The following is a 27960-nucleotide window of genomic DNA, read 5'->3' as shown; positions in this document are numbered from 1 at the left end:
GTATCATCTGGAACTTGGGGGGCAGGGTGCAGCAGTGAAATCCCTCCCCGGATTTGACAAACACGCACGCACCTTGACTGCTTGTAAACAGAAGCTCACACGTGACACCGTGCGGCCGCATTGTCTGCGAGCGGACAAAGAACAGCACGGTCCGCGTTATTACTGTTGTTACCGAGCGCCGGCGTTGGGAAGGTGAGCGGGCAGGTGTCATGACAACCGACGTTATCTGCCCTAAAATGAAGTCGACTTTCCCGCTGCGTTTACACCGCGGTGTCCGGTGAACTTCTTAATGTCTGGATCCCAAATCCGACCCTCTGGAGGGATAACGACGTTAGCTGCGCTGTCGCCCGTTCGCACACAGCTGGCAGCGGGTAAACAAAGCTGGAAATCCTTTGTTTCACTGCTTAATATTAGCTAGTTTGTTCGCCTTTTCTCCGGCGGATTTTACTTTTCTAGCTGGCGCCCGACGTTAGCTCGCTAGCTGAAGCCTTTGGCCCCGACATTAGAAGATATTTTTTCTGGCTAACGTTAATCTTCTTGTCTTTTTTACTGGCTGGATGAGATGTCATTCACCATGGAAGATAACTTGGAGTCCGGGTGGGTGTCCGTCCGACCCAGGATCTTTGACGAAAAAGAGAGGCATAAATTTGCTTTCATCGTGGCCTGGAACGACATCGAAGGGAAGTTCGCCATAACCTGCCACAACAGAACCGTGCAGAGACGGGCCACTTTTCTGGACCCGCTCCTCGATTGTTGTCCCGCCGCTACTACGTCTCCTGCCCTCGGTGCCTCCGTGGCAGAAAAACATACAAAAAGTCCGGTCACAACGAGCAAAGATGAAGTCTGCCAAGCGGGTAAAGTCCGACCACACTCTTTCCCCAAAGGAAAGCCCACAACAAAGACTGTTGTTGGGGATAAGAGGGCTTTAAAAGCCGTGGGTTCACAGACATTTGAGTGTGTTAGCCACGCGTTAGGGTCCTGGGATATTGTGACACCCAAGGTAATAGATATTGAGATTCTGGACCCCGTGGAGGTCCAGCTGTCTCCGGATGATTCAGACCCAGGGGACCGTGAGAACAGCGCCCGGGAGGACTTCAGCTGGGCCGGGCTGTACTCCTTCCAGGACCTGAGGGCAGCACACCTCCAGCTGTGCGCCGTCAACTCGGACCTAGAGCCGTGTTTACCGTCTTTCCCGGAGGAGCAGTCCGGAGTATGGACGGTGCTTTTCGGTGCTCCCGGGGTGTCCCAGCGGGAGACGGAGGCCCTGTGCTACCAGCTGCAGGTGTACCTGGGTCATGCCCTGGACACCTGCGGCTGGAAAATCCTCTCACAGGTGCTTTTCTCCGAGAGCGACGACACGGAGGAGTACTACGAGAGCCTGAGTGAGCTGAGACAGAAAGGCTACGAAGATGCGCTGGAGAGGGCCAAAAGACGCATGCAAGAGGTGAAATAAATACTATTTATTTTAGTCTTTGCTTCATAATGTTGTGAGCATTTAAGAGCACATGGATTTAACTCTTGAAAAAAAAAATGACAGGATAAACACAGGCTCAGGGTATTTGCAGGTCTTGAAAAGTTTACAAGCACTGATGATTTTTTTATGTGCTTTAGCCAAATCTGTCTGGAAAATCTCCAATACTGTTTTTCCAGACCCCTGACCTCATTTAAAATTCGTGTACAGACCTTAAATGAAGTGTTTGTTATTAAATCCATTCATTCATTCATTCATTCATTCATCCAGTTTCTTTGCTGCTAATCAACTAATAAAGAAATGCACATAACTCAACAATGAAAATAACCAGTAGTTGCAGCCATAGTTGAATGACTGGTCAACAATTCTAGGCTGGTTCACCTGGTTTTGATTGATGTCTGTCATACTCTGGTATGATCAAGAAATGTGTAGTAAATTATGTTTTTTGTGGTATTTAAATGTTTGTAAAAGTCTTTAACTTGATGAACCTGCAGAAACCCTGAGAGTGGTCCCACACAACATATAGTTTTCAGAGCATAATTGTGCCTCATGGTCGGCTCATTCTCCTCCTCTTCCTTTGTCCCCCCCCCTGTGATAAACCATCTGTTGCTGCACGTTCACAGGCCTGTAATATGATCGGGTCTGGCCAGACATCACACTCCAGTTGGCTGAGCAGTCTGAAGGGAGTTACACAGAAACATAGGAGAACAATTAGAGGAGGGGTTATAGAAATGACGTGTCACCACAGCTGTTGGGATTGTTTCAGTGTTAGTCCAGATAGCTATGGACATATATTTAGCTCAGTAAGGATGTGAGAATCTACCATATATATTTTCATGTCTCTAGCAGATGTGTCAGATCTTACCAAGTTGTTAGTGCAGGTGTGAGTGGCAAATCCAACTTGAGCAGTGTAGATACTGCTATGAAGTAAAATCAGGATCATGAACACTCTGTGTGTTTGAGAGGAGAGAAAGCCTCAGGCAAAGTCTTTCACCTGCTCTGTTGTTTTGTTCAACAGATTGACACACAAAGCACAAACAGCTGGGGAAGGGCTTGGCCCAACCAGGAAGAAATTATTTTAATGACATAATGTCTCATTTATACACTGAGAGGCCACTTTATTAAGGACGCTGGTAAAAATCGGATGCAATCCAATACAAGAGGTCAGCTGTAAAATGTATCTTTACAGAGATAATAATGTACATTTTTTATTCACACAGACCTAGGGGGGGTGATATCCTCTCACTTGTTAGAAAGTTTGAACAAAAGTTTGAACATTTTTTGGACAAAATCATCAGTCAAATAGTCTAGAAAATAAACAATGAGTTAATCGATAATGAAAATAGTCATTATTTACAGCCATTGAAAGCAGCAGAAACCAAACTCTTCATATCATGTAACAGGCAGTTGTTTGTGAAATGTGTTTTTAATATTTTGTCCATGCCTTTTACATATATAGAAGAAGGAACACAAAATTAGAAACACATCATAATATGATGCAAACCAGCTCAGCCACTAACAACTGCAAAAACCTCATAATTAACATAGAGTTTAATCAGCACCACTCTGCTACAGATGTCAACAACAACACAGGTAAAAGTGATCACAGGACAGTTTTATTAGATTGCACGTGCTTCCATTTTCCTGGTCACTAAGTCCATTCTTGATAAACTTTGACTGTAGGTAATATGATAAGCAGAGTGCTGACCTGGTCCCAGTAGTTACAGGAGGCCATAGCCCAGATTTAATAGCATGCTGAGATAGGAAGAAATGAAGGACACAGAAATGTTTCTCCTCTGTTAAGTAAAATGAGAGTTTTACTTGACTTTTGAGTTACAGTAATATGATGGACTGTTGAACTGTAATAAATAATCGATTATTTGATGATGTGACAAACTTATCTGGCACATTTTTTCATAATGAAATAATCAATTTAGTAATTTTTCATCAGAACTACCCAGAAGTTTCAGTCTTTTGAATGTGAGGATACAGTGCTTTTCTTTGTCATGAGTTAACTAAATATCTTTGGGTTTTGTCGCTAATGGAATAAAACACGCGGTCTAAAGCATGTCTTGTGGTATGGGAAATTATAAAGAGCAGTTTTCACAAATTTTCTGACATTTTATAGACAGTTAATGGCCTGGCCTGGTTGTTCAGTGTGTATGGAGAAGTTTGAGAATCAATGTTGTGCCCTTTACCACAACGTTTCACAAGATGCAGTCTCACAGGGTCTGGACCCTGTGATGTGTGATGACAGCTGAGCCAAATATGCAGGAGGACTGACTGTGGAAACCAGTCATCAGATGTAGGGCATACATTTGTCAATCATTGACCACAGATTCATTTTTTTTCTTGTCTGTGGCTTGTTGTTCAACAAAAACAGTGCAGCCACAGTAAACCTGACACATTGCAAGCTAACAATCACATGTTAATGGCTTTGCTTGACTCTTTGTTGTTGTTCTCAGGTAATGATCATGTAAAACTGATGAAACATTAACTAAATTGTGTTGCAGGGAGGATAAAAGGTTGAACAGAATCAGTAAAACTGGCTTGATGCTTTACACCACAGTGTTAGGCATCAAATATAAGGGTGTAAGTGTAATGCAAAAGCTGTCAATGCACATTTGGGGCTGAACTAATTATTTACACAATGGATTAATCTGTGTATTATTTTCATGGTTCAGTATTTGATCTATAAAACGTGTATGACTAGTCTCCAGAGCTCAAGTTGACATATTTAAATACACCTACGTATATTTCTGATGACAATGATGCTCAATGTTAGAAACACTTCTCTGTATAATACATTTAACTTCAACAGCACCACAAACTGAAGCATCCAAAGTAATCACACACTCGAATTAGTACCTAAAATACTGAATGTTGTAATATTCAAGAGAGATTTATTGCAGGACCTTTGTATTAGCCTGCTTTAGTTTTAGCTTGGTGCACCTAATAAAGTGATAACTAAGTATATCTTTGAGTAGAAAGCAGTAATATTGTTTGCACGGCGCATGCTACCTGTTTAGACTGTCCCTGCTGTCTACAAGTACAGTTACTCCTGTCTTATCCTGACATGATTCATTTGCTAAAACAAAAGAAAACCACCAAACATATTACACCAATGAGCCAGAACATTATGATTACTCACAGATAAAGCCAATAATGTTGATTGTCTTGTTTGAATGGCATATGTAAAGGTCTATGATATATTAGGTGGTAAGTGAACAATTGGTGAGTAGTCAGCGTGTTGGATGTCAAGACGTGAGTGGGGGTGACCTGATAGCCGAATGGTTAGACTAAAGCACTTACCACATGGGCCTCAGTTCTCTGAGCAGCGAGTCCTCAGTTCGACCCCCAGTCTGGCCTGACCCTTGCTGCGTGTCATTCCTCTACTCTCTCCCTGCATTTCCTGTCTGTCCTTCCTTCTCTGTCCTGTCAGCTTGCCAAGGGGCAAATCATTATGGCCAGACAGCTGGTTTCTAGCACCTCCAAAACATCAAGGCTCGTGGGGTGCTCCTGTTCAGCAGTGGTGAGTATCTACTGAGGATGGTCTGAGGAGGGACGAGTGAAGGCTACCCCGTCTGCTCCGAACTGACAGAAAGGCTCCTGTGGCTTAAGATGCAGAAAATTTGAATGATGTTTATCAGAGGAAAGTGTCACAACACACAGCACATCGCACCCCTGCTGTGCCTGGGGGGTGTGTAGCCACAGACTGGTCAGAGTACCCATGCTGAAGCATAATGTTTTGGCTCATCAGTGTAAACATTGCACAGAATTAAACTACATTACTCAAAGGAACTGTGGTGGTAGATCTGAGTTTGGATGATTCAAAGCTGGTGGCAGTTCTGCGAAGAACCTCGCTACTGAGTGCTATTTGTGGGGAAAGATAACTGGTATTCCCTTTTAGACTTGCTGTGCTTTTTAGGACCTCTAAATAGCATTCAGTTTCAAAAGAGCTTTTAAACAGTGTCTGCTCAGATCACAGTCGAGGCGTCTTCCTCCTGTGAGATATTCCAATTAAAAGGCAGAGAGAAAAGTACTCCAACAAGACAGAGCAGATTTAGCACTGACAAACTGGAAGAGTTAGTCCTGATGATAGGGCTGGAGCGTCTGCACTGTAGCTCATATCACTCAGAACATCCTGTAATTATATACTCATTCAACATTGGTGTTCTTTCTGTAGACTTAGCAGCTAAATTTAGCACTTGAGTGTTTATTTTTTGATGACATCTGTCAAATAAGTTGGTTATGTTTAGTCAGTATTTTAGTTTGGGAATAAACATCTCAAAGATGTTAATTTATTAAGATCAAGTACAGTATGAGACTGAATTTGATGCTTAGACTAAATGAAATCCTAATAAAAGCCACTGTGGTGCTGTCACACTGCAAGAAAACTAAATTTACAAAACAATGCAAATAAAGATTAATTTTTGATTTATCTGCTAATTATATTCTAAGTTAATTGATTCATCGTTTAATTTACCAAATATCAAAAAAGATAAATCTGTTTACAGGGGTTAATCAAACCCACACCGTGTACCCATGTACCATACCCGTATCAGAAGAAGATAAAGGAAGGGCAGGTGTCATTGATTGCCACAGTTCACTGGAGTAAGAGTCAAATATACTGCTCCCTTACAGTTTCTGAATTCTGAAAAAATGTGACTCAAGAATTGAATCAAGTCAAATAATGAAATGCTGATAAGAAAATGAACAAGTGTGTTTTCCAAACTGTCAACTCTTGACATTCTTTAAAATAAGACTTTTTCAACTTGCTTTAAAGGAGTTTGTATGTTTTTGCTTTTTCTACACTGCCAAGGTTAGTTAACAGCTATTCACATACCTTTACTCACCAAGAGCTGTCTCCGGTGGTGGAAAGCAATGACAATGTTTTATTTCTACTTCTGTCACTTTTCTGTTACTGAAGTTAGCGTGCTAACCAACTAGCCACAGCCCAGAAGGCCCGTTTTTTACTGTGTGATAGTGACTCACTGTAGCTTACAGAATGCTCTGAATGTATGTTTTTAAATTAACAAAATATTAATTTACCACTACACTACAACATCTCACCAGGCAAAATCAACTAAAGGCTGTTCTTAATTATTTTCATCACCAATTAATCTGCAGATTATTTTCTTGATTCACTGATTAATTGGTCTGCTCATAAAATGTCCATACTTGACTTAGTGAAATTGCTTATCCTTCCAACCTGAAAATATTCTGTTTATAATCACTTGTGGCAAACAAAAGCAGAACTGTGAGACATGTAATCCTGCTGCTTTTGAAGTGCGGCCTCAGCAGCTCACCCACTAAGCAGTCACAGGCCTTCTGGCTTTCATCAACAGATAGATTTGACTATGTAAATACAATTACAGCAGGAAATGAGAATGTCGCATCATAAAAAAAACACCTCTGTCTCTCAAGGACATACTAAAAGAAAAAATCAATCTTGTGTCAGTGATTTATTCTGAAACTCTCTTGCACTTCTGTCTCTAAAATTAAAATCTTAGGGTTTGCTTGAATCCAGGTTAACATGTTAAAATGGCACGTAATCAACACAGCTTTGCCTAGCTGGTGCCCAGGCAGGAGTCGGCTCATTTAGCCCAGGGGTTTTCCTGCCTGGCTGTGACTGCTGGGGCAGGGAGTCGGTGTGTGGTTGGTCAGTGGTTACCAGGGAGACACAGGCCCAAGGTAAACAGTAGGAGCAGTGTTCGAGCTGAATCATGCAGTGTCTACCCCAGTCCCCAATGTGGAGGGTTTTGGAAAAGCAGCCTGGAGTTAATATAAGAGTCTCTATTCATATCTATAGAGAGAAGAGCACTTTATTCACCACTTTGGACGAAGATTGGGTGGTGGTACATTTCAATATTATCTGAGGCAGAAGTAAAGGAAGAGTATTGTGCTGTATAAATTGGAGCTACTGGTTTCTGAGAGCTGGGAGATGAATTGTATTTGTGTGTACAATAGCTGTTTTGATAGCGTTTATCTCAGGAACAATGAACAGTCTGTGGATAGCTGGACATATGGTATGAATCAGCAACAGTTGGGGCCTATTTATTCTCATTGTACTACACTCAAACAATGTATTTTATGATATCGTTCCTGGACACACGCCAGTATGCCTGCACTCGCATGGAGACTCTCCACTCTTTGCTCTTGTAAAACAGGCGTGGATTTTTTCCTTGAGCTTTGAAAGCGCTTTTGTTCAGGACTGTAATTGTGAATTAGTCAGAATTAGACCCACTACACACTAAGATCCAGTGTTGCCTGTAAACGTAACAATGCTAGAATCACACCCTTGGTCTTGTTTCTAAGTAATGCTATTAAATAAGTTGTTCTATTGTAGACTTGGCAATATGTTACCATATCTGGTAATATGTCTAAAGCTTGTCAATTTTGTTATGGAATTTGCTACATGGATGGATTTAAAAGACAAGTCTGGTTATATTTACATGTAGCTGTGCGCCTTTTACCTCCATTGTTGTCAAGAAACTTTTAAAAGCAAATCAGTGAGTCACACCTCTCTACTGGGTGACATGTTCCTTCATCACCATGACCATCACTATGAACACTTGAATTCATTTTCAGTAGATCTCACATACACCATTAATGCACTGAAAATAGTCCCCAACATATGAACCATTTACAGTTTGAGTGATGAAAAACCAGGGCAGTAACCAACAACAATTTTCATTATGAATTCATCTGCTGATTAAGTCCCTTTGTAATCACCCGAAGCCTAGGTTGATATCCTGATGTCTTGTTTTGTCTGACCAACTGACTAAAAACGCCACAACACTCAGTTTACTGTCAGAAAAGTTAAAGAAAACCAGGAAATATTCACATTAATCAGCAACTGTTTTAGGCAATAAATAAAAAACCATTTCAGTCATTTCAAATAAATTGTCAAATATTCTCAGATTCCAGCCTCTCAAGCGTAACGGTCAGCTGCTTTTCTTTGTCATATATCATTGTAAAGTGAATATTTTAGGGTTTTGGATAAAACTAGACATTTTAATTAGTCACCTTTGCCTCTGAAATTGTGATGTGAGTTTTTTGGCATTTCATAGTCTAAGCTATAATTGTTGGTCCTTTCATGGATTTGTTGACAGAATAATATAAAACTAGATCAGCCTTGTCCTCGAAGTGGAATTTGTTTCACCTTGTGGATCTTTGTCTGCACCAATTTCCCAACAACATCTTTCCTCTCTCCCATTTGTCGCAGGTGTTGGACAAACACAAAGCCATGGACAGCATGGTGGAGCTGCTGCAGGTGTACCCTGAGGAGGACGAGGCGTATGGAGAGCTGCTGGAGGCAACAACTCAGCTATACCACTACCTGCTTCAGCCTTTCAGGGACATGAGGGAACTGGCAATGTTGCGCAGACAGCAGATTAAGGTAACACACACACACACACACACACACACACACACACACACACACAAGTACCATCTGTTTTCAAGCTTGATTTTAAGTAGGTTTAGACCTCACTGTAGCCGGCTAACTGGTCTGTCCTTGAACACACTTTGACTTGTGTCAGGCTGCCTCTCTACTACAATGTACCCCAACAGTTACAATAGCTGTCTTTGTGATTTTAAAAGCCAAGGTTAGTGCTGGGAAGCGAGCCCTGAACCACTGTATGGTAAAGTCCTCCATTGAGCCTACCCTTCTAAACCCACTGTAATGACATTAGCATTAGTTGCTGAGGCTACATGTGGTGGTGATGGTGTAGTAGTCGATCTGTGCTACCCTGTAGCTTTGCATCTGGGGGCTGTGGAGGGCAGAGGATCAGCCAGAGAGGCTTTTTCCCCCGGCCAGAGCGGCTTAACAACCAGCATAAGTATTATTACAGCAGCCACTAAACCACTCAGTAATTCTGCAGCCTCAGCACACTCTTCTGTTTTCCACACTCTTTCTCCACTCCATCTTTGTTGTTTTTCTTCATTAGAGGCTTGAAAAGGGAAGTAAATCCGCAGGCTAATCTCTACTGTCACAGCCATCGTGGAGCTGGGTTCAGTGTTAACACATCCCTGGTCGGGTCAATAGGCCAGAGTTTTAATTGCTTCTCGTACACTTGTTCAACAGCCCAGCAGGAAGAAGTGACACACATTTAGGTGATTTCTGAACCAGTGTATTTAATGACACTGCAGTACAGTAAGAGAATGGATGAATTTTCCTAATTACAAATATCAAATTTCACATCATAAAACAACAACTAATCCAGCAACAAAACCAGAGAGGAAAATCATGAAATTGGCATCATTCATCAATATTACAGTGTCACCCAGACTTAATAGATAAATACACAGCCAGTTCAAATAGTAGAAATGCCAGGTTTTTGTGCTTTTTCTGGATATTTTAATGAAAGAAATGTCAAATTTTAGCAACAGTGAGTAACATTTCACAGATGAAAAGTTATTTTACCATATTTTACTGTTCTCAACTTATTGACTTCTGCATATTGCTGTGTGTGTGTATTTTCTATTGTGAAGCTTGCCAAAATGTATTATACATTTTACCTTTAGTGTTTTATTTATTTATTTATTTCCAAAATTTTAAGCAAAATTATATCATGGCAGCCATTTTACCACAATTATATAGGAGATGTTCATCTTAAATGTTATATTACAGAAAGATTACTTAATACAGAAATATTACTTATACATTAATATTACTTCCTATATACGTCTGCCTTGATAGACACACATGTAATAAACAGCGGCAGCTAATGAAGTATCTACGTGTATTTATCTATGCCCAGACCTGATGAGGGAATGTCAGCTACTGTCTTACAGTTTCAGTTTCACTGCCGCATTGGTTGTGGGCGTTTCAAGTATGTTTTCTGCTATAATAACGTACCATTCATTCACTCCTCCCTATATGATAGACACTCGATAGTTTACTCTATAGCAATGGTTTTCAAAGTCTAATGCCGAGCCCTCCACACAAAATCCAGATAGCGAGGATTCAGTGAGTTAGCAATGGGCTACAAGTTAAGCTGTGTTTTTTTTTTTTTTTTTAGCTTATATTTGTTTACAATTTGGCACCATTGAAAGATGCCTGGGTCAGAGTGGACTGTGCAGAGATGTTATATTACACAGTATTTGGACACATGCTGTCCCTGTATCTGTCTCTGTATCTGTCTTTCCTTCTCTCTCATAGACTCTCAGTCAGTCACCCTCTGTTGTGTTGTGAGTACTTTCCCTCTACATTCCTTTCACAGCATGCTGATCCAGCATCATGTCACTAACCAGCACAAGTGACAGTGTGGGTGTGTTTATGAGTGTGTTATATGATGGTATTTGGGTTCTTGGGCAGGTGCTGATCTAAGTTTAGTATTATCGGTGAATCACGCAAATGTACATAGCACTTTTTCTTTAAGGATATGTCTGGTGATATTGATATATCTTATCCCTTTGTGCTCTAGAGCTCCATTGTTCTAAACACATCAGTGAGCCACAATGTTGCACTAGGTGACATGTTCCTTTTTTACATGAACATGTTCTTTATATATATATATATATATATATATATATGCATGTTCATTGTGCACAGAGAACAGTCATAAATGATGCTCAATTAATCAGATTATTGCAGCTCTAACAATCTTGCTAATATTATATCTGGACTTGCTTTTTTTTGTGGAAATTGCTGCAAAACTTTCCCAGAAATCTGCTTTTTCAATACTGTCATCAGGTTATTCTCTGCTTGGGTTTGACACTTAGAATTGCATTATGGGAATTGAAGTATCTAGAGAGTTTGGAACTTAGGCCATACTAGAAACCAAAAAAAAATTAATTACTTGTAACTGGTTAATCCTTCCATCCATTTTCTGCTGCTTATCCAGATCCAGGTCACATTAATGTGATTTATTTTGTCATTAGGAATTATTGTAACATAAAGCTGGGAAAATGTGCACACTCAAAAACTGACTATATTTTGTACACTTTCTATCAGATTTGAGTTGATTTTATATTATCACTTTTCCAATATGAACATTGTACATACTAAAAAAAACTAATTAAAATCAGTTTGAAGTATTTAATAGAGTTGTAGAAGTGTGGCATAATGTGAAACTTAAATGTAGTGTCAAAAGAAGGAATGTTTGGATGGTCCAAGTCACTTTTACCTGAAGACTCTTCGTTCCACGTGTGTCTAACATGCTTTATTGCTCTTTCTGGGAATCTGAACTCTGTATGATACCAGTTTCCGGCTTTACCACCTGCTTCCCTCAGGGCGATCCAACGGCTGAAAACAAAGCTGTATGCAAATGAATCCTTGATGCCAGCAGAGGTGGTTGGTAGCTCCCGAACTGATGAGTCAGGGGATCATGAGAGAGATTCTCTCCTCTGTGAAGAAAGGGAAGGAGAGGGAGTTGGGAATTAGGACACAGGACAATGTAATTTACATGCAGTTTGCATCCTACGTGATGTCACAAAGGTGAGGTGAAAAGATGAGAGCAGCAGTGGAGTATCAGTTGCTTGCTAGAATTACAGCCCATTCTGACTTTGTCCGCAAGTGTGAATACACATGACACCTGTGAAGCCATCACAGTGCCTCAAGCTGCAAATGAAATCCTCATAATGAACTAGAGTTGAGGTTCAGTTGGACCTGAGGCATCAGACAGTAGAGGGAATGTTGTACAGAAAAATAACTTGTTTTATAGCTGTGGTATTTCGAGGTTTTTATGTCCACAGAGTTGATTACTGATTGATCTGCTGATTATTTTCTCAATTAAATGGTTCATTAATTAATCAATTGGTCTATAAAATGTCAGAACATAATGAAAAATGTCCCTCACAAAAGCCATTGTGACATCTTTAAATTGCTTGACTTATCCAAAAGCCAATGTAATTTGTATATATGTGTATATATGTGTGTGTGTGTGGTGTGTGTGGTGTGTGTGTGTGTGTAAGCAGCATATTTCTTTTTTGCTGGAACAGTCTCAGACTCTCAGAGCCGATCCGAGGTGACGTCTATAGATTACTCAACAGTTCAAAACCTGTTTCCTGTCAGTTTACAATGACGTAAAACAGAAAAAAGCAGCATGTCGTCACAGTGGAAGAGTGGGAACCACTGAGTGTTGTTTATTTTTGCTTGAAAAAATAATTGATAATCAGAATAGTTGCAGATTTTTTTTTTATGTAGATCAATTAATCAATGAATCGAGTAATCATTGCAGCTCTCCAGTGAACATTCAGCTGTATCTTTCTGCTAATGTCTTTTTAACTGTTTACACTTGACTCAGTTGTAGACATCTCAGTTTAACTGAATTGGTGAATGACACAGCAGATGGACAGATGAATGAATGATCATCTGAATGAATCAACAACAAAGGGTGTCAAGTGTTTTGGTGAATGGTGCATTGTGGGTCTGCCCTATTACATGTCAGAATGGAGCAGCGTGGGTGTCCTGTTGCCTGGGAGGTCAGAGTGCAGCCATGAATTAAGAATGTGGTTTCTCTGTCTGAGATAGTTTTGTAACACAGTGAGCTCCAGGTACTGTTTCACATCAGCTGCATTATTACATGGCAACAGTTGTCATGGTGGTCCCTGAACATCTAAGCAAATGTAAGAAAATTTTGCAAGGTGATATAGCATAATATGCAAATAAGTTATTATTCAGGAGTTCAGAATTGATTCATTTATTTTGATTCTCGATAACTGTTAGATTCAAATAAATACTTGTGTAAAGCGATTATCAGAACTTATCCTGTTTAACCTACATTCAACAAGTGAGCAAAACTGTTGACTCCTAATTGTGTATTTTATAGGCTAAATTGTTAACACATTTCTGTGGTTATAAAACTGCACCAAGGATTTATTTTCCTCTGCAAATGCAAAATGACTAACACATCTATATTTTTTTAGGCCTACTGTAGTTATTGAGAAATCAAGTTATTCAAATAAATAGTAATAGTTCAAGTAAAAAGATAAATGGGGAGAGAGAGTGGGGGAGTGACATGCAGCAAAGGTTCAGCCAAATCGGGAGTCGAACCCTTGTGGTATGCACCCTAACTGTTTGGCTATTGGGGCAGCCTCAGGATGTTGTATTTTAAGGCTCATTGTCTGTCATTGAAAGTGATTGTTGATGATAAGAAAAAAAAGAGATTATTTGAAAATTTGCTGGGCATCATCTCAACCTTTAAATCAGCAGACTTGTGGCGCTAAGTAGCTGCAGCTGCCTGATAAAGACTTCCCTCTATCTAACACTGTGTTACTCACAAAAAGGCCTGTACATGCTATTTTAACCAAATGAGATAGGGGCCACCATGACAGCATCCATGCTGTAATCCCTGCTCTTTACCACGGGAACTTGCGTCACTTCTATTTTCAGTGAGTCTGTCACGCCTGTGTTTTGTCACCAACAGCTGTTAAGCAGAGGTGTTAAAGGAAGTCATTCAGTTACCTCTGTCTCAAGAAGAGCAGTAAAAAAAAAACAAGTGGGTGGATGACTTGAAAACAGATACTAGACTTAATTATGTAGATTGTTTACTGATATTTACAGACATCCTAACATGAACAAAACACTAGGATCTCAAGTTACCACACTGGACTGTGTCTCAAAGCTACCATGCGACTAGAACACAAAATAGTTTTGATATATATGGCTCAAAGTCAACATTTCTCTCCTCAGTCTGTCTCACGCTGTGTGACGAGTAGTGGTGAATGATTGGTGTTTATATTGGTTGTATGCAGTAGAAGTAGTGTGTTGTGATGCTCCCAAAGACAATGGTAGGGGAAACACTGTTGAATTTTTTGGTTTTTTTTGACAGTTGCCTGAACAAAACAAGACATTTTATGATGTCACCTTGTGCTGCAGGATATTGTGACAGCCACTTTTCAGTGTTTTCTAATGTTTTATAGACCCAACAACTAATCAGTATGCAGCACTGAAACTGCATGTGTGAAAAAAAGTTGCGTAGAGACTTTTGTGGCTCCAGGGGAGTTGCATGACATCTGATACATTTCTGTGGGTGTGAAGTCAGAAAGAATTGAGTTTACCAAACCTCAGTCTCTGTTTGAGGCCAGTGAACTGAGGTGACGTTTGCTCCTGCTTGAATAACACAGTCAAGTTGCATTGTGGGTAATGTAGGCACCAAGTTTTGACAAAGAAGAAGAATGTGTGGAACAAAAAAATGATATCTCCAGTTCTGCTGCACTGGCTTTGATTTTTGGAATAAATTGTCCATTGTGAGTTTGACAGCGTTAAATCAGTACAGTAATCTTTTTAAACATACATATTCCTCAAGTTACATAGACACTGACTGTATGTAATGTATTGAAGTGTAAGAATAATATTAATTCTAATATCTGCAATGTTCCAACAAACTTTAGGCCACTGAACATTTACTGGAAAACAGAAGACACATTTTGCCAGCAGTGTGTGTGTGTGTGTGTGTGTGTGTGTGTGTGTGTGTGTGTGTGTGTATGTAGATGCTTCCTGCTTTGCATAAAACCAGTCTAACAACAATCTGACAATCAACAACCAACTTGATACAGGGATGTTTTGCTCTAGTTTGATTTGTCACAGAGGTCAGTGTGGATGAAGTAAACTTCCAGCAACATGTTAAGAGTTTTACAACAGATGTTTTTAAATGCCACTGGTGTTATAGACAGTGTGATATGTCACCAGGTCTGATTGATCTGCTGAGGGCAAATTTCTGCTCCATTTGGCGCTATGTAGGTGTTACGTTTGGGACTCTTGTTAGATGTGTTCACATGTAGGTGCTGTTCTTTCATTGCTTAGATACTGTACTGTATGCTCTCTGCTGGAGGATGCCGGAACAGTGAGATCATGGCTAAAAGGGACCCAAGTTAAATTTCTACTTTAATATCATCTTTCTCTTTTCGTTTCTCTCATTCTCTCATTCCTGAAGTTTTTTTTCCTTCTTTCTGGTCTCTGACGTAATCTCTCCTCCCCCACTCGCTCCCGGTTTCACCCCAAAAACCACTCCCTGTTCTTGTGCCTCACGTGCAGACACACTCACAGTAACAAAGCACCGAGTATGCTGGCTGACATAAATCAAGGTCTTTGAGGTTTGTTGGTGATTACTATGGTCTTGTTTATTTTTGAGCACCTACACACATCTGTTTTACATTGAGATATTAAAATACGACTGTATGCGCATGAAGCCCTCACAGGGAGTTTAGCTATAAGTCTGTGTACATTTTGTGGGGGTTGTATTTCTCACTCAGCTCCCAGGACAGGACTCCACGTGGCACTCCTTTTTCCCTGTTTCTCACTCTTTTCACATGGCCTGACACGAGCTGGTGAGCTGTGAGAAATGAACTGTGGTTGACATGTGATGTTGTGCCACATAATGTAAACTCCATCCTGAGTGCATTCAGACTGTTCTTGTTCTGTTATCAGAGATTTTTTTATTATGTTTTATAGCAGCCCAGTAGGACACTGGGTTAGTGTCACTCTAAACATAAACACACACAGACATGCCTGTGGTCACTGCTCACTATTACCACCATCTGCTGTAAGTTGCTGGTATTACAGAGCACTGTAAATGAATGATCCATACCAGGGGTTTTCAAACTTTGAGGTGACCTGTGGAGGGGAGAGATGAGCTAAAGATACAGTGTGAGCTGAGGTGAAAGGGAAATCTGGACATACACACACACACATGATACACACATGGTTGAAGTGAAATGAATAAATACAACCACTGCAGCACACAGACATTAAAAAATCTGGACCTTCAAATATTAATACATGTTACTCTTTATTTTATGGATTTTAATTAAAAAAAAATAATTAAATAGTAATTTAGGCATGTCTAAAAGTTTGGACATCCCACTCAGTCAGTACCTAGTAACTGTCTCTTTGACACTTTTTGTAGGCAGTTCTTCCTGCAGATCCCTTCAGGTTCTTAGATATTTTTAGGCTGCCCTGCACACACCGTGTGTTTAAGATCTAGCCACAGGTTTTCAGTGATGTTCAGGTCTGGGGACCGTTCCAAAAGCTTCAGTTTGTGTTTTAAGTTTCTTGAATTATTTCATTTTGAGGTCTGCTTTGGATCATTGTCCTGGTGCAGAGGCCAGCCTCTTTTCAGTTTTACTTTCTTGACTGACCGCTGGACATTTGCTTCTAGACATTTGCTGATGTTAAGTGAAATCCATTCTTCCTTCTGTCCATACAGTGTTTCCTGTTTCACTGGCAGCCACACAACCCAAAGACAAAGTCTTTCCAGCCCCATGGTTAACAGTTGGCAGGAAGGCTCATTCTTTTAATGTCTGTATGCTGCAGGAGTTGTATTTACTTTTTTCCACTATTCACCATGTAATTTGCCTGGCAGGTTGCACAAACTTTTGCAATACAACTGTATTTTTACATTCAGTGTGACACTGAGGATATCATTATCTCCAGTGTCACTGCAAATAAATGCCTTAGGAAGTCATAGGAAAAAATAGGCTCTGTAGAGCTGTCAGAAATGTATGAAGTGTCAGAGAAAACCAGTGATGGTTGTCTGTACATCCATGGAAACACTGCAAACAGGAGCTTCTAATAGCTATTTCAGCATAGTTATAATGGTGCCAGTTTACCAAAATGTAAATAAATAAAGCCCAAAAATACAGCACTCAAGTTGGAGCCCACAGCAGACTCACTCAGTCGATGGCAACATTCTTCTTTCTCTTTGAATCCCCCAAAACTGAGGCTTTGATTATCTAGCAGATACGACTTAGACAAAGAACAATAGTAGTAATAATAAAATAAAAACTGTTGCCACAACACATACAGTACAGTATGTGTATCATAATTGAGCACAGTTGTCTCAGTTTTGTTGGAGGCTGTCCCACAGTGTCAGACTTTGAAAACCCCTGATTTATATTGAATAAACTTTGTTAACCTGTGCTGATGCAAATGCTGTATATTTGACCTGCTTTAATGACTTGCTTTAACCTCTTCAGATCTCTCTGGAGACAGAGCGCCTGGGTCCTCGTCGTGTGGAGAGCCTGAGGAAGGAGGATGAGGAGTGGCAGAAGAAGGCTCACGCCGCCGTCCTCTCCATACAGGAACTGACTGTTAAGTTCTTTGAAACCACAACACGAGCACAGAAAGGTAAACACAGAGAGGAGGCATTTCCTCACTTTATAAAGCAACGCGGGGCTTTGTCTTTGCTGCAGCCTTTGTACCCTTGTGAACCGTAAGTGTTTACTCCATGACAGTGTGCAGTTAACATCCCACTTCATCATTTAAAACCAACATTCCCTGTTTAAGGTCCTCATCTCCTAACCCTCTCTTCTAACCCTAAGTGCCCCCTTCCTCCAAAAGTATTTTAATCCCCAAACCATCTCAGCTATGCAAGGAAACATGTCAACTGATGGAGGTTTAGGCAAAAAGTAGGTTCCACTTACCTGGGTTTTGAGTCACTGCTTTACTGTCCATTTTAGGGCTGCAGCTGACAGTTATTTTCTTTATTAATTAACTACTTAATTAATTGGTTAATTTAATTAATTGATTAATTTTCTGTTGATCTGCTAATTGGTTAACAGGTTAATTGTTGCAGCTCTAGTTCATTTCTGACAATCATATACTGTATATGTGTTGCAGCTCTCTATGAGCGTATGCGTGCTGACCAGAGGAAGTTTGGCAAGTCAGCGTGGGCTGCAGCAGTTGAACGTATGGAGCGGCTGCAGTATGCTGTTTCCAGAGAAACTCTGCAGCTGATGAGGGCCAAAGAAATCTGCCTGGAACAGAGGAAACATGGCCTGAAGGAGGAGGTAAAGCAGGACACACGGATGCTGTTCTCAAGAATGTATCACTACTGTAGACTAAGATGTGTTTGTGTGTCAGTGTCACATTGTGTGGTTAATCTGGGTGTGATTTTAAAGATGATCGTGATGCTCAGTGAGGTTGCCAGAAGCCATAATAGCACAACTGAGAGACACGAACACATGAACACAGAGTTAAGTTGAGAGAGGAGGGGAAAAATGCGAGATAATGGCCGTGTTAGAAAAATGACCTCATGGCTCAGACATCCTGTAATGGAGTCAATAACATCCTGGTCTACAACAGTGGAAATGACTCACTGAGAATGACTGTCGGGGTCAAATGTTTGCTTTTCGTGTGAAAATACTCTCAAACTGCACTTACCTGCTCTAAGCTGGGATGTTGCAGCACAGCACTTGCGGAGAACAGGAGAACTGCCTCAGGTTCAATTTCCACTGGGCCACTTGTGTTAGAAACATATGCACAGTCAGGTAGTGCCACAAGGCACTCAGGAAAATCACCCAATAATGCAATCGTGTGGCTTTGGATATAGATGCAGAGTCTGCAAGGTGGGGAGGATGCCATGCTGCGTCTGGACCAGCTGGAGGCGCTGTACTATGAGTTACAGCTGCAGCTGTACGATATCCAGGCCGAGGTGCTGCGCTGTGAAGAGCTGCTGCTCACTGCTCAGCTGCAGAGTCTGCGCAGGCAGATGACAGGTGAGCATCTGTTTCGTTCTTTCACCACAGTTTGTCTCTGTATAGCTCACAGACTGTAGCTGAGTGTGACAGATTGGAATCTGACTGCGTAGAGCCTGACAGATATTCCCAACATAACTGTCAGGGTGAGATTAACAGCTGATGTGTGCTACCTGCAGATATGTTGATACTGGCATCTAAATGGGCTGATAAATAACAAGAACTTGCTGTACAGAAATACAAAAGATACGTTTGAGGTGATTTAGAAAATGTTTCCCTTGCAGAGTTTTTATCCAGACAGCTCTGGTGAATGTATTTTTCTCACTGCAAAATGTGCCACTACTACTACTTTAAAGGATCTATATGTAAGTTTTTGCTATTGCTAGCCAACATTAGCATTAACAGCTGTTAATGTTCAGCATCAAACATCAACATCAGTGCTTTGCTTCTACTTCTACTTTGCTATTACTGAAGTTAGCATGCTAACTTAGGACGGGCTTGTCTTATCACTTTCCCATAGTGACTCATTGTAACATTCAGACTGCCCTGAAGAAGTAGGGCCGCTCATAGGGCATATTCTGATGTGTAAATGCAACGATGGCTGAATACTTTGCAAGCAACCATCACTGCCACCCACCCAGCAAGAAACCATGGCAGGAGAAGAACCTTACAGACTGCCCCATTAACAGCTCCCTTTAATAAAAAACACTGTAACTACACATTTCATTTAAAGTCTGAAAAAAAACGAAACTTTAATTTCTGAATTGTGAACCACAACTAAAACAAAACTTCTGTTTGGTCACAGGTCATATCTTTATCATGTGCTTTGTAAGAGCTGTTTGAAATAAGGACCTGCACAAAGCAGTGTTTCACTGAATCTGTTCTGATGTTACCAGAGCGACAGGATGAGGTGGTGTATTACGATGCCTTTGAGAGCCCTGATGCCATGAAGGGAGTAGAAGACCCTGCAACGCCGCCATCCCCCCTCAGAGATGAGGAGCTCAGCGTCCTGCAGCAGAGGACACGGCAGCTCGAGGCTCGCCGGGGCCGCATCACTGCCAAGAAAGTCTACCTCAAAAACAAGAAGGTAAGCAATGATGAAGTTTTTTTTTTTTTTTTGTTTTGTAGCGGGTTGGCAGCCCTTTGAAAACATCTCTGGATAGTGCAGCTTTTTCCAATTTTCTGATTTATGTCTCTTTTTATCTTTCAAAGGAAATCTGTATTGTCAATCACAACCAGAAGATACAGCAGCGCCAAGGTAGCCTCGCTGACAGCACCTCTCTTCAGGCACTGCAACAGGTAAGATTCATCAGTCTATACCTGCATCTGAAAGGATGTACACACGTGAGCATATTTACTGCATTGTTAAATAAAGTGGTGTATTGTCCCAGAGGCTTTCAAAGTATTAGTGATTTTTGTAGGGGTCTGCACCAAACAAGCATGTTCCCTTATATCTGCAGATTATGATTTGTCAGGCGTCTTTGACACATCACAATTCTTCATTTATAATGGTATGCTGTGACACATTTTACCTTTATAAAAAAATTGCAGCTCCTATGATTTGGATATAAGGATACTGTCCCCTGGTAATAATTCTATGCAGTGCTAAATGGGCTGTTGAATGGGATAGGGGATGGGAGCATACAGGTACAGAGAAGAGAGGGGTCCATGTTTGCTCAGTTAAGACAACAGATATAAAGTTGTTCCTGTAAAGATGCATTCACTTGTTTTTTGTGATCTTGGTGTTGGTGAATCATGTGTTTGAAATGTGATTTGCCTTGTTTATTCAAAGGTTATATGTTGAGCTGTTTTTTTTTTTTATTTCAATGTGGAGATTATCATTTTTAGCTGGATTTACATGTTATTCTTCATAATCCCACTCTTATGTAAACTGAATCCTCTTAAATTCTCTGTCTTTGAATTATCTGAACTATAATTCATGATTTGCCAAATGATCATTTTGTCGTCGTTTGACGCTAGTTTGGTTTATTTTGTTCAGTTGCCTTTTTGTTCTGGTGTGTTTTTAAGTTCATATTTGCTTTTTTACAAACAGACCAAGAGCTGTAAGCATGAGGTCATATAAACTGACTGATGGCACATTACATGGATCCTCATGGGGAAATCAGATTCCAGAGACTGGCAGAATGTCATGCTGCATTTTGCTGCGGTGTTAATTCCTATTCTTTGATGAGCTAATAATTCAGACTGCAGCTACCTTGTATGTCATAAAGGAGTGATGAACAGGTAGTGAAAGGGGGGAAAGATGTAAGATATTATTGGGGAATAGTTAATGTGCATTTTTAATGAGGAAATGGTAAAATACATGGAGAACGACGCAGCCTGGTTTTCACTGGTTTTCTTTCCAGAAATCCTCACACTCACATGCTGATGTGTAGGTGTTTCATAAATGTATAGATTGCTTTTCCTGATCTAGGTCCAGTTATTTTGTGCACACTGGGGTCGGATTGACAGCTTTCCCATTCGCCTGAACAAACTGCACTAAACAGGCAAACACAAAAAAACAACCATACTACTACAGTAAATCTACGTTGTTTCCTGTACAGGGAGGAGAGGCTGAAGAAGACGAAGCCAAACGAAATGCCAGGGTGAGTCAGGAGAGGCAGACGACTCTGGACAGGCTTCGCAGCCTCAAACAGGTGAGAACCCACACACTCACTGTGTAATAATCAACTCACCCAGCCTCCCCTGAAGAGGACCCGTCTCTGCATGAGCGTTCACTTTTGTTTCCTCCCCGCACAGCGTTATCCAGGCCAGGTGACTCTGAAGTCCAGCCGGTTGCGTCTGAGTCAGGCTCACAGTCGCAGGAGAGCGGGGCAGCAGCCGAACACCCAGGCGGCCAGCGTTCAGACCGACTCCATCTCAGACCTCCCACAGCTCTCCGCTCCTCCTCCGCCCGATGCCTGCAGCTGCGACAGCGTGTCTCTACCAACAGTTGAACTCGAGAATCTCGCCTCCTCGCCTCCTTTCCTCTCGCTGCCTCCCCTCTCAGCCTCCCCATCTGTTCTTTCGCTGGGCGCTCCGCCTCCCCCTCCTCCCCCTCCTCCTCCCCCGCTCCCACCTCCCCGCCTCCTCCGCCGCCTCCTCCCTCAGAGGAGCAGCGGCAGGGTGAGGACGGGGAGAAGAATCCCACTGGCAGCCCGGCGCGGCAAAATAAATGCGAGTCCGAATCACCCTCGCTACCCCTGGCTCCGTTTTCCCCACGATTCTTTGACAGCAGCCAGCTGCTGACGGCGAGGAAGAAGCTGAGGAAGACTTCCTCGCTGGACTCCTCACAGTGGAGGAGAGGTGAGGAGGAAACTCAGAGTTCAGATTTTATAAGCACTCTTCAGTTAAAAGCTGCACGGTGGTGCAGTGGTTAGCACTGTCGCCTCACAGCAAGAAGGTTCCAGGTTTGAGCCAAGGGCTTTTCTGTGGAGTTTGCATGTTCTCTCTGTGCCTTTCCAGATACTCCGACTTCCTACCAAAGTCAGAAGACATGCAAGTTAGGTTAACTGGTGACTGTGAGTGAGTGGTTGTTTCTCTATGTAAGTCCTGTGATAGACTGCTGATCTGTCCAGAGTGTATCCTGCCTCCCACCTGCCTCCCTGGGATTGGCTTCAGGCCCCACCCGAATAAAATAATATTCTTTAAGATTTTAGTGCTGGTTGATTTGATGACACCTGCGGTTACTGGCAGTATCCGAAGGTTGCAGTTTAACACTTGTTGAGCAGCTTTTGTCAGTTATATCAGGAGATTAGCTGGTGGATCTATTTACAGCACAGCCAAACAAACGCTGTTTTTGTGTGAAAACTATTTGTGTCAACGTGTTTTTTTTTTTTTGTTGAGACACTAAATGTTAACTAGCAGTCAAACTGGTGAGCTTCAGTGATAAATATCCTTATTAAACTTCTGTGTATGTGAGGCTAACCGTCGTATCAATGTGTGTCTTCAGCGAGCTCCCCCATGGACGAAGTGCTGGCCTCCCTCAAACGGGGCAGTTTCCACCTGAGGAAGGCCGAGCTGCGGGTCCTGGGCCCGGACCCGGACGACGACAGCAACAACATCCTGGCTCAGATCAGGCAGGGCGTCAGGCTGAGGAAGGTACGGACCCGGCCCGAGCAGCAGCAGCGCCACCCCAAGAGCTTCCCCCACTCGGCCGACGCTCTGACCCGCAGCATCCACGAGGCTCTGAGGAGAATCAAAGAGGCTTCACCGGAGTCTGAGTCTGAGGATGAAGGCCTTCCATGCACTGACTGGGAAAACTAGTTTAGCTCATTGGAAGAATAGAATTAAAACTTCATCCTTTTATGGATTTGTGGAGCCTAAATGAAGAGATACGATGGCTCAAATCAAGCGGACATACCAGGGTTAAATCACCTGGAAATACCTTGGTGCAATTTGAACAAAAACCCTTGATTTTTTTTTTCTTTTTCTTTTTCTAGCAGAAAATGGTTCTGAATTTTTTTCATACTTCTGCATGTTGTTTGTAAAGACGGACCACTAATCTTTTTTTATGTCGCTGCTGTGGCATTCTTGGCGAGGATACAACCTCTAACCTCTCATTGAATCAGTCTACATGTCGGAGTCGTACTGTACTGTAGCTTGCTGTGATGGGTTTGTTTTTAGGAAGTGAGTATTTTGTTTTTACGTTTCTCTCACTTACAATGACACAGTAAGCATTCAGACTCTCTCTCCACTGAATACGTTTTCTGCTCGCTTTTATAGTTTGTACTGTATATTTCAGTACATAAACATGCCTGCTTGTGTATGCAGGATAGGACAGTTCCCACATACTTAAAGAAATAATTTGACATTTTGGGAAATACAGTTGCTGGCTGTAGCTTCATGTTTCACATACAGAAATGAGGCTTTTATTACTCTCAGCAAGAATAAGCACATTTCCCAAAATGCTGAACTATTCCTTTAATTTGCAGTATACTATATGTGGAGCTAATGCAGGACTGATAGTTGCACAGCTTGGTTGTTGCAGAAGTTTCATCATCCTGGTGGAAGGAATGCTAAAACCAGCACTGATTTGTGTATTTGGAGACTCAGCCATGCCTGCTTTTAGCATTTTCACTTTTCAGAGAAATAATAGATACATATAGAAACAGATACATATAAAGTAAAATATGATTCAGTTTGAATCTCCATCAGCTAGTTCAGAGGTTTTCAGACTGTGAGAGAATAAGGTACTTTGAACCAGCACCAGAATCTTCTCCTCAGTCATAACTTGGTCAGATCTGAACAAACAGACATGATAGATATAATCTTAGTTTCAGCCACTGCAAATAAACATCCAAAAATCCACTTAGAAAACAAAGAAAAAAGGCGCACCTTATACCTGTAGAGGTTGCCTGAGAGTTGTCGCTTTTTACATTTTTCTTCAGTATCAAAGTGATCCACTAACAGTTATCTGTACTTCCACAGGCACACGGCAAGTGGATAGCTAACTCAGCATAGTTTTAATGGTGCTAATTTGCCAAAATGCAAACAAATATAGGCCAAAAAAAACAAACAGTTCAGTTTCAGACTTGGAAAACCCCTGATCTATTTTAACACGCTGTAGCTGACAGAACTGCAGAATGTAAGTGAGAGTTCATGTTGGGATATGATCCAAATAAAGTGCTTAGCTTCAGCCCACACAGAATCAGACTGAAGAAGCTCAGCCCAGCTGGACAAGAAATATAAAGTAAACTTTTATATTTGCTCATTCACAGTTGTTTAGTTTCTGAGATGGCATCCCTGTGAGCTTCTGAAGACTTAAGAGGCTGGTAGCTTTGCTTTAACTATGTGAGAAGCAGCCACAGCTAACAGAAGTGATATTTCCAAGTGATATTTGATGAATGAAATCAAAAGTTATGAACCTGCGTTGGAGATATTAGCACGCAAAACAGCTGTAGATTTTCAGATCATTATTCATAACAAACATTACCTGTGCATCTTCTACTTTTCCTCTTCTAAAGATGCCGTTACCACCAGGTCAGTATTTTGAAAAATATATATATAAATATGTATAACATTTATATTTCAGAGCCTATTGAAATATAAATGATTACTTGAACCTAGCTTTGGTCGTTTTCTCTGACAGGCTGTTTTTACTGTCACCTTTGAATTGTAAAAGTGGATGGATGGATATACAGTCGCAGTACTGTATGCCTCTGTTGAATTACTCTTCAAGACCCAATAACACATGACGAAAAGGAAACTAAAAAAGCTGTCAGTCGTTAGTGAAGCTCAACATTTCAAACTTCATGAATAGAGCTCAAATGATTAGTTGAATTGATTGACAGAAGAGTAATCTACAACTATTTAAATAATCAATCAAATAAGTTGTTTTTTCAAAGACTCATAAATCTCTGGTTGCAGCTTCTCAAATGTAATGAATTGCTGCTTTTTTGGTTTAAAATATTTGTAAACTGAATTTGGATTTGGACAAAATAATTTGAAGAAGTCACATTTGACTTTAAGAAGATGTAATGGGCTCTGTTTTATACACAAAATAATCAATTATTTGAGAAAATAATTTGTGAAGTCATTAAAGGACCAGTGTGTAGGATTTAGTGGCATCTAGTGGTGAAGTCACAGATTGCAACCAACTGAATAGCCCTCACTTCACCCCTCCATTTTCAAGCCTGTAGGAGAATTTGTAGTGGCCTTCAGGTGAATGCTAAAGGTGCTCTCTAGAGCTAGTGTTTGGTTTGTCCGTTCTGGGCTACTGTAGAAAAATGGTGGGCTGCGTAGAAGGGGACACTCAACCTACATAGATATGAAGGGCTCATTCTAAGATAACAAAATCAGAACAATCCTTAGTTTCAGGTGGTTATAGACCAATGAAAACATGAATTTTATATTCCATTAATCCTATGGACTGGTCCTTTAAAAATACTGAGGAAGTGGGGGAGTGTTTAAGATGACTTTCACCCTCTTTTTAAAATGATTTAAACACACATATATAACAGACTCCAGATGTGGAGCAGTTTGGGATAGACAAACTTTAACTTGTTGGCAGAGATGAGTTCAGCTCAAGTCTAAAGGTTTATTGCCCTCTGCTGGTGACAGACGCAGCCTCCTGCTCCTCACACCTGACAACATTTGGATCATATGTGATGTTGACTTTTATTTTGTTGTTTTTATTTATGTTCATTTTATTTACCTGAGAGTTTCTCTCTCTCTCTCTCTCTCTCTCTCTGTTTCCACTGCCTTGTTTTTTGTTTTCCAAGCTAGCTTACTTACTTAATGGAGTTGTTGTTTGAGTTTGTCGTGTGTGTGATTTTATACCAGTCTCTCGTTATGTATGAACTGTGTCAAACCCGTCTTTAACTGAAAAACTAATCTCACGTTTTCCGGTATTTAACAAGTCATGCACTGACTATCGTGGCTTACTTTAAAGGAAAAGTTGAACATTTTGGGAAGTGTAAACATTTATTCTCTGTCTTGCTGAGAGTTGGATTGGAAGACTGGAGTCAGGAGGAAAGAGCCAGCCTGGCTCTGACCACAGTTCCTCTAAAACTCACACGTTAACATGTTATATCCCAGTGTCGGACTATGTCACACCACATTAAGGATTTCAGCTATACTGATTTTACCCTATTTAATTAACATACTTTATTTAACAGGTAGTACTATAAATGGTGTCCCTCCATATAGTGGATTTACATCACACAGGATCACAAATTGTCATAGGTGTTCATCAAAGATGGACCCTGTAACAGACATGAGAAACAGTAAGAGGTGTGATAACAGAACCTGCAGTGTATGGATCTGTCCCTCGGCCCTCTCGTGTTACCTGACTCTATTTATTTGGTCTTTTACACGTTGTCATGAAAAACCTAAAATAATAAAAAATAAAAAATATTAAGAAGTAATTATTGCAAGTCAAAATTATGACTTTTTAAACCTTTTAATTTTCAAAATAATTTTTAGTATTTATTTCAAAATTATGAGCTTCCCTACAGAATTGATTTTCCAGTGTCTTATAATCTGATCCGTCACAGACACATAAATTACAGCTATCAAATTTGGTGACCTTGTCTAAATACCATGTGGAGAGTCAGCTGTATGGGCCACCCCACAACTGAGCTCTGTTTCTAGTCTTTATGCTAAGCTAAGCTAGCTTCATATCAACTGTGGTATCGCTCTGTTCATCTAACTCAGCAGGAAAGTGAATAAGTGTTTTTCTCTTCATGTTAAACTCGCTGAAAACGTGCAGGGTTACAGCTGCCATCCAGATAGACTGCTGCCAAGTGTTCAATCATCATGACACTGAACTTTTTGCATGCAGTACGACAACATCCTGGCGCACACTGTGTGATTGTAATCTCTCTTCTCTCCACACAGATATTCACTGAAACATTTTTTACATCATGTGTAACTGTAAACCTCGGCAGCAGATATTTGACTGTGCACTGTAGCTCCCTCACACTCTCGCTCCCTTTTTTTTTTAAAAAAAACCTCTTTGTAGAATCCAAATTGTGACTCGTAGATTTTTTTTCCATCCTGAACATGACACCAGTTTGACCTTTATGACCTTATGCATGTGACTGGTTTGAGGACGAACCCATCACAACGTAAGTGCAATAACAAAGATGAAAAAGTCATTTTATGAATTATACTGTATTGAAATGTAAATCATGAAAAATATATCCGCATGCCTAAATGTATTGGAGTATTTATTGAAACTTCATATTTTAAAGATTTTTTAAAGCATACAAATGTAAATGTACTTTATAAAGTTTTCTTTTTGTCGCTTTTGTTTCCTATCATGACATTCCTCTCTGCTTTCTATATCCTAGTTATTATATATTTTTGTCCTTTCAAAATAAAAATGCGCACCAAAATGTCTTTGAATGTTCTTTTGTCAAATCAGAGTGCTCTGCATAGCATTTGCTGATTGATGACAACACAAACCTTCGCAGAAAGATTCTTGCAGGAGGCCCAGTGAGTTTGAACCATGCAGTTCACAGCTTCAGGATCATCTGCAGACCTCAGAGTTTTCAGGTACTTATGTGTTATTAAGCGTCGAGTCAGATAAACACATCAGAGTTTTTTCATCCAGTTGAAAC

At 40.8% G+C, this 27960-nt stretch overlaps 1 protein-coding gene across 1 annotated transcript; it reads left to right on the top strand.

Annotated features, from left to right (window-relative positions):
• Positions 1 to 13: 13 nt before the first annotated feature.
• On the top strand, positions 14 to 27770 carry jmy (junction mediating and regulatory protein, p53 cofactor). The gene is given in 11 exon segments (XM_018694291.2): positions 14 to 1444; positions 8700 to 8873; positions 17396 to 17546; positions 18039 to 18208; positions 18751 to 18916; positions 19792 to 19982; positions 20108 to 20194; positions 21460 to 21552; positions 21656 to 21976; positions 21979 to 22201; positions 22848 to 27770. Coding segments are annotated over 11 exon segments (2772 nt in total). The 5' UTR covers positions 14 to 562; the 3' UTR covers positions 23162 to 27770.
• The last annotated feature ends 190 nt before the right edge of the window (positions 27771 to 27960 follow it).

The sequence above is a fragment of the Lates calcarifer genome, linkage group LG9, assembly GCF_001640805.2.
Source record: "Lates calcarifer isolate ASB-BC8 linkage group LG9, TLL_Latcal_v3, whole genome shotgun sequence".
Lineage (NCBI taxonomy): Eukaryota > Metazoa > Chordata > Actinopteri > Centropomidae > Lates > Lates calcarifer.
This window is presented reverse-complemented; position numbering and strand designations above follow the sequence as displayed.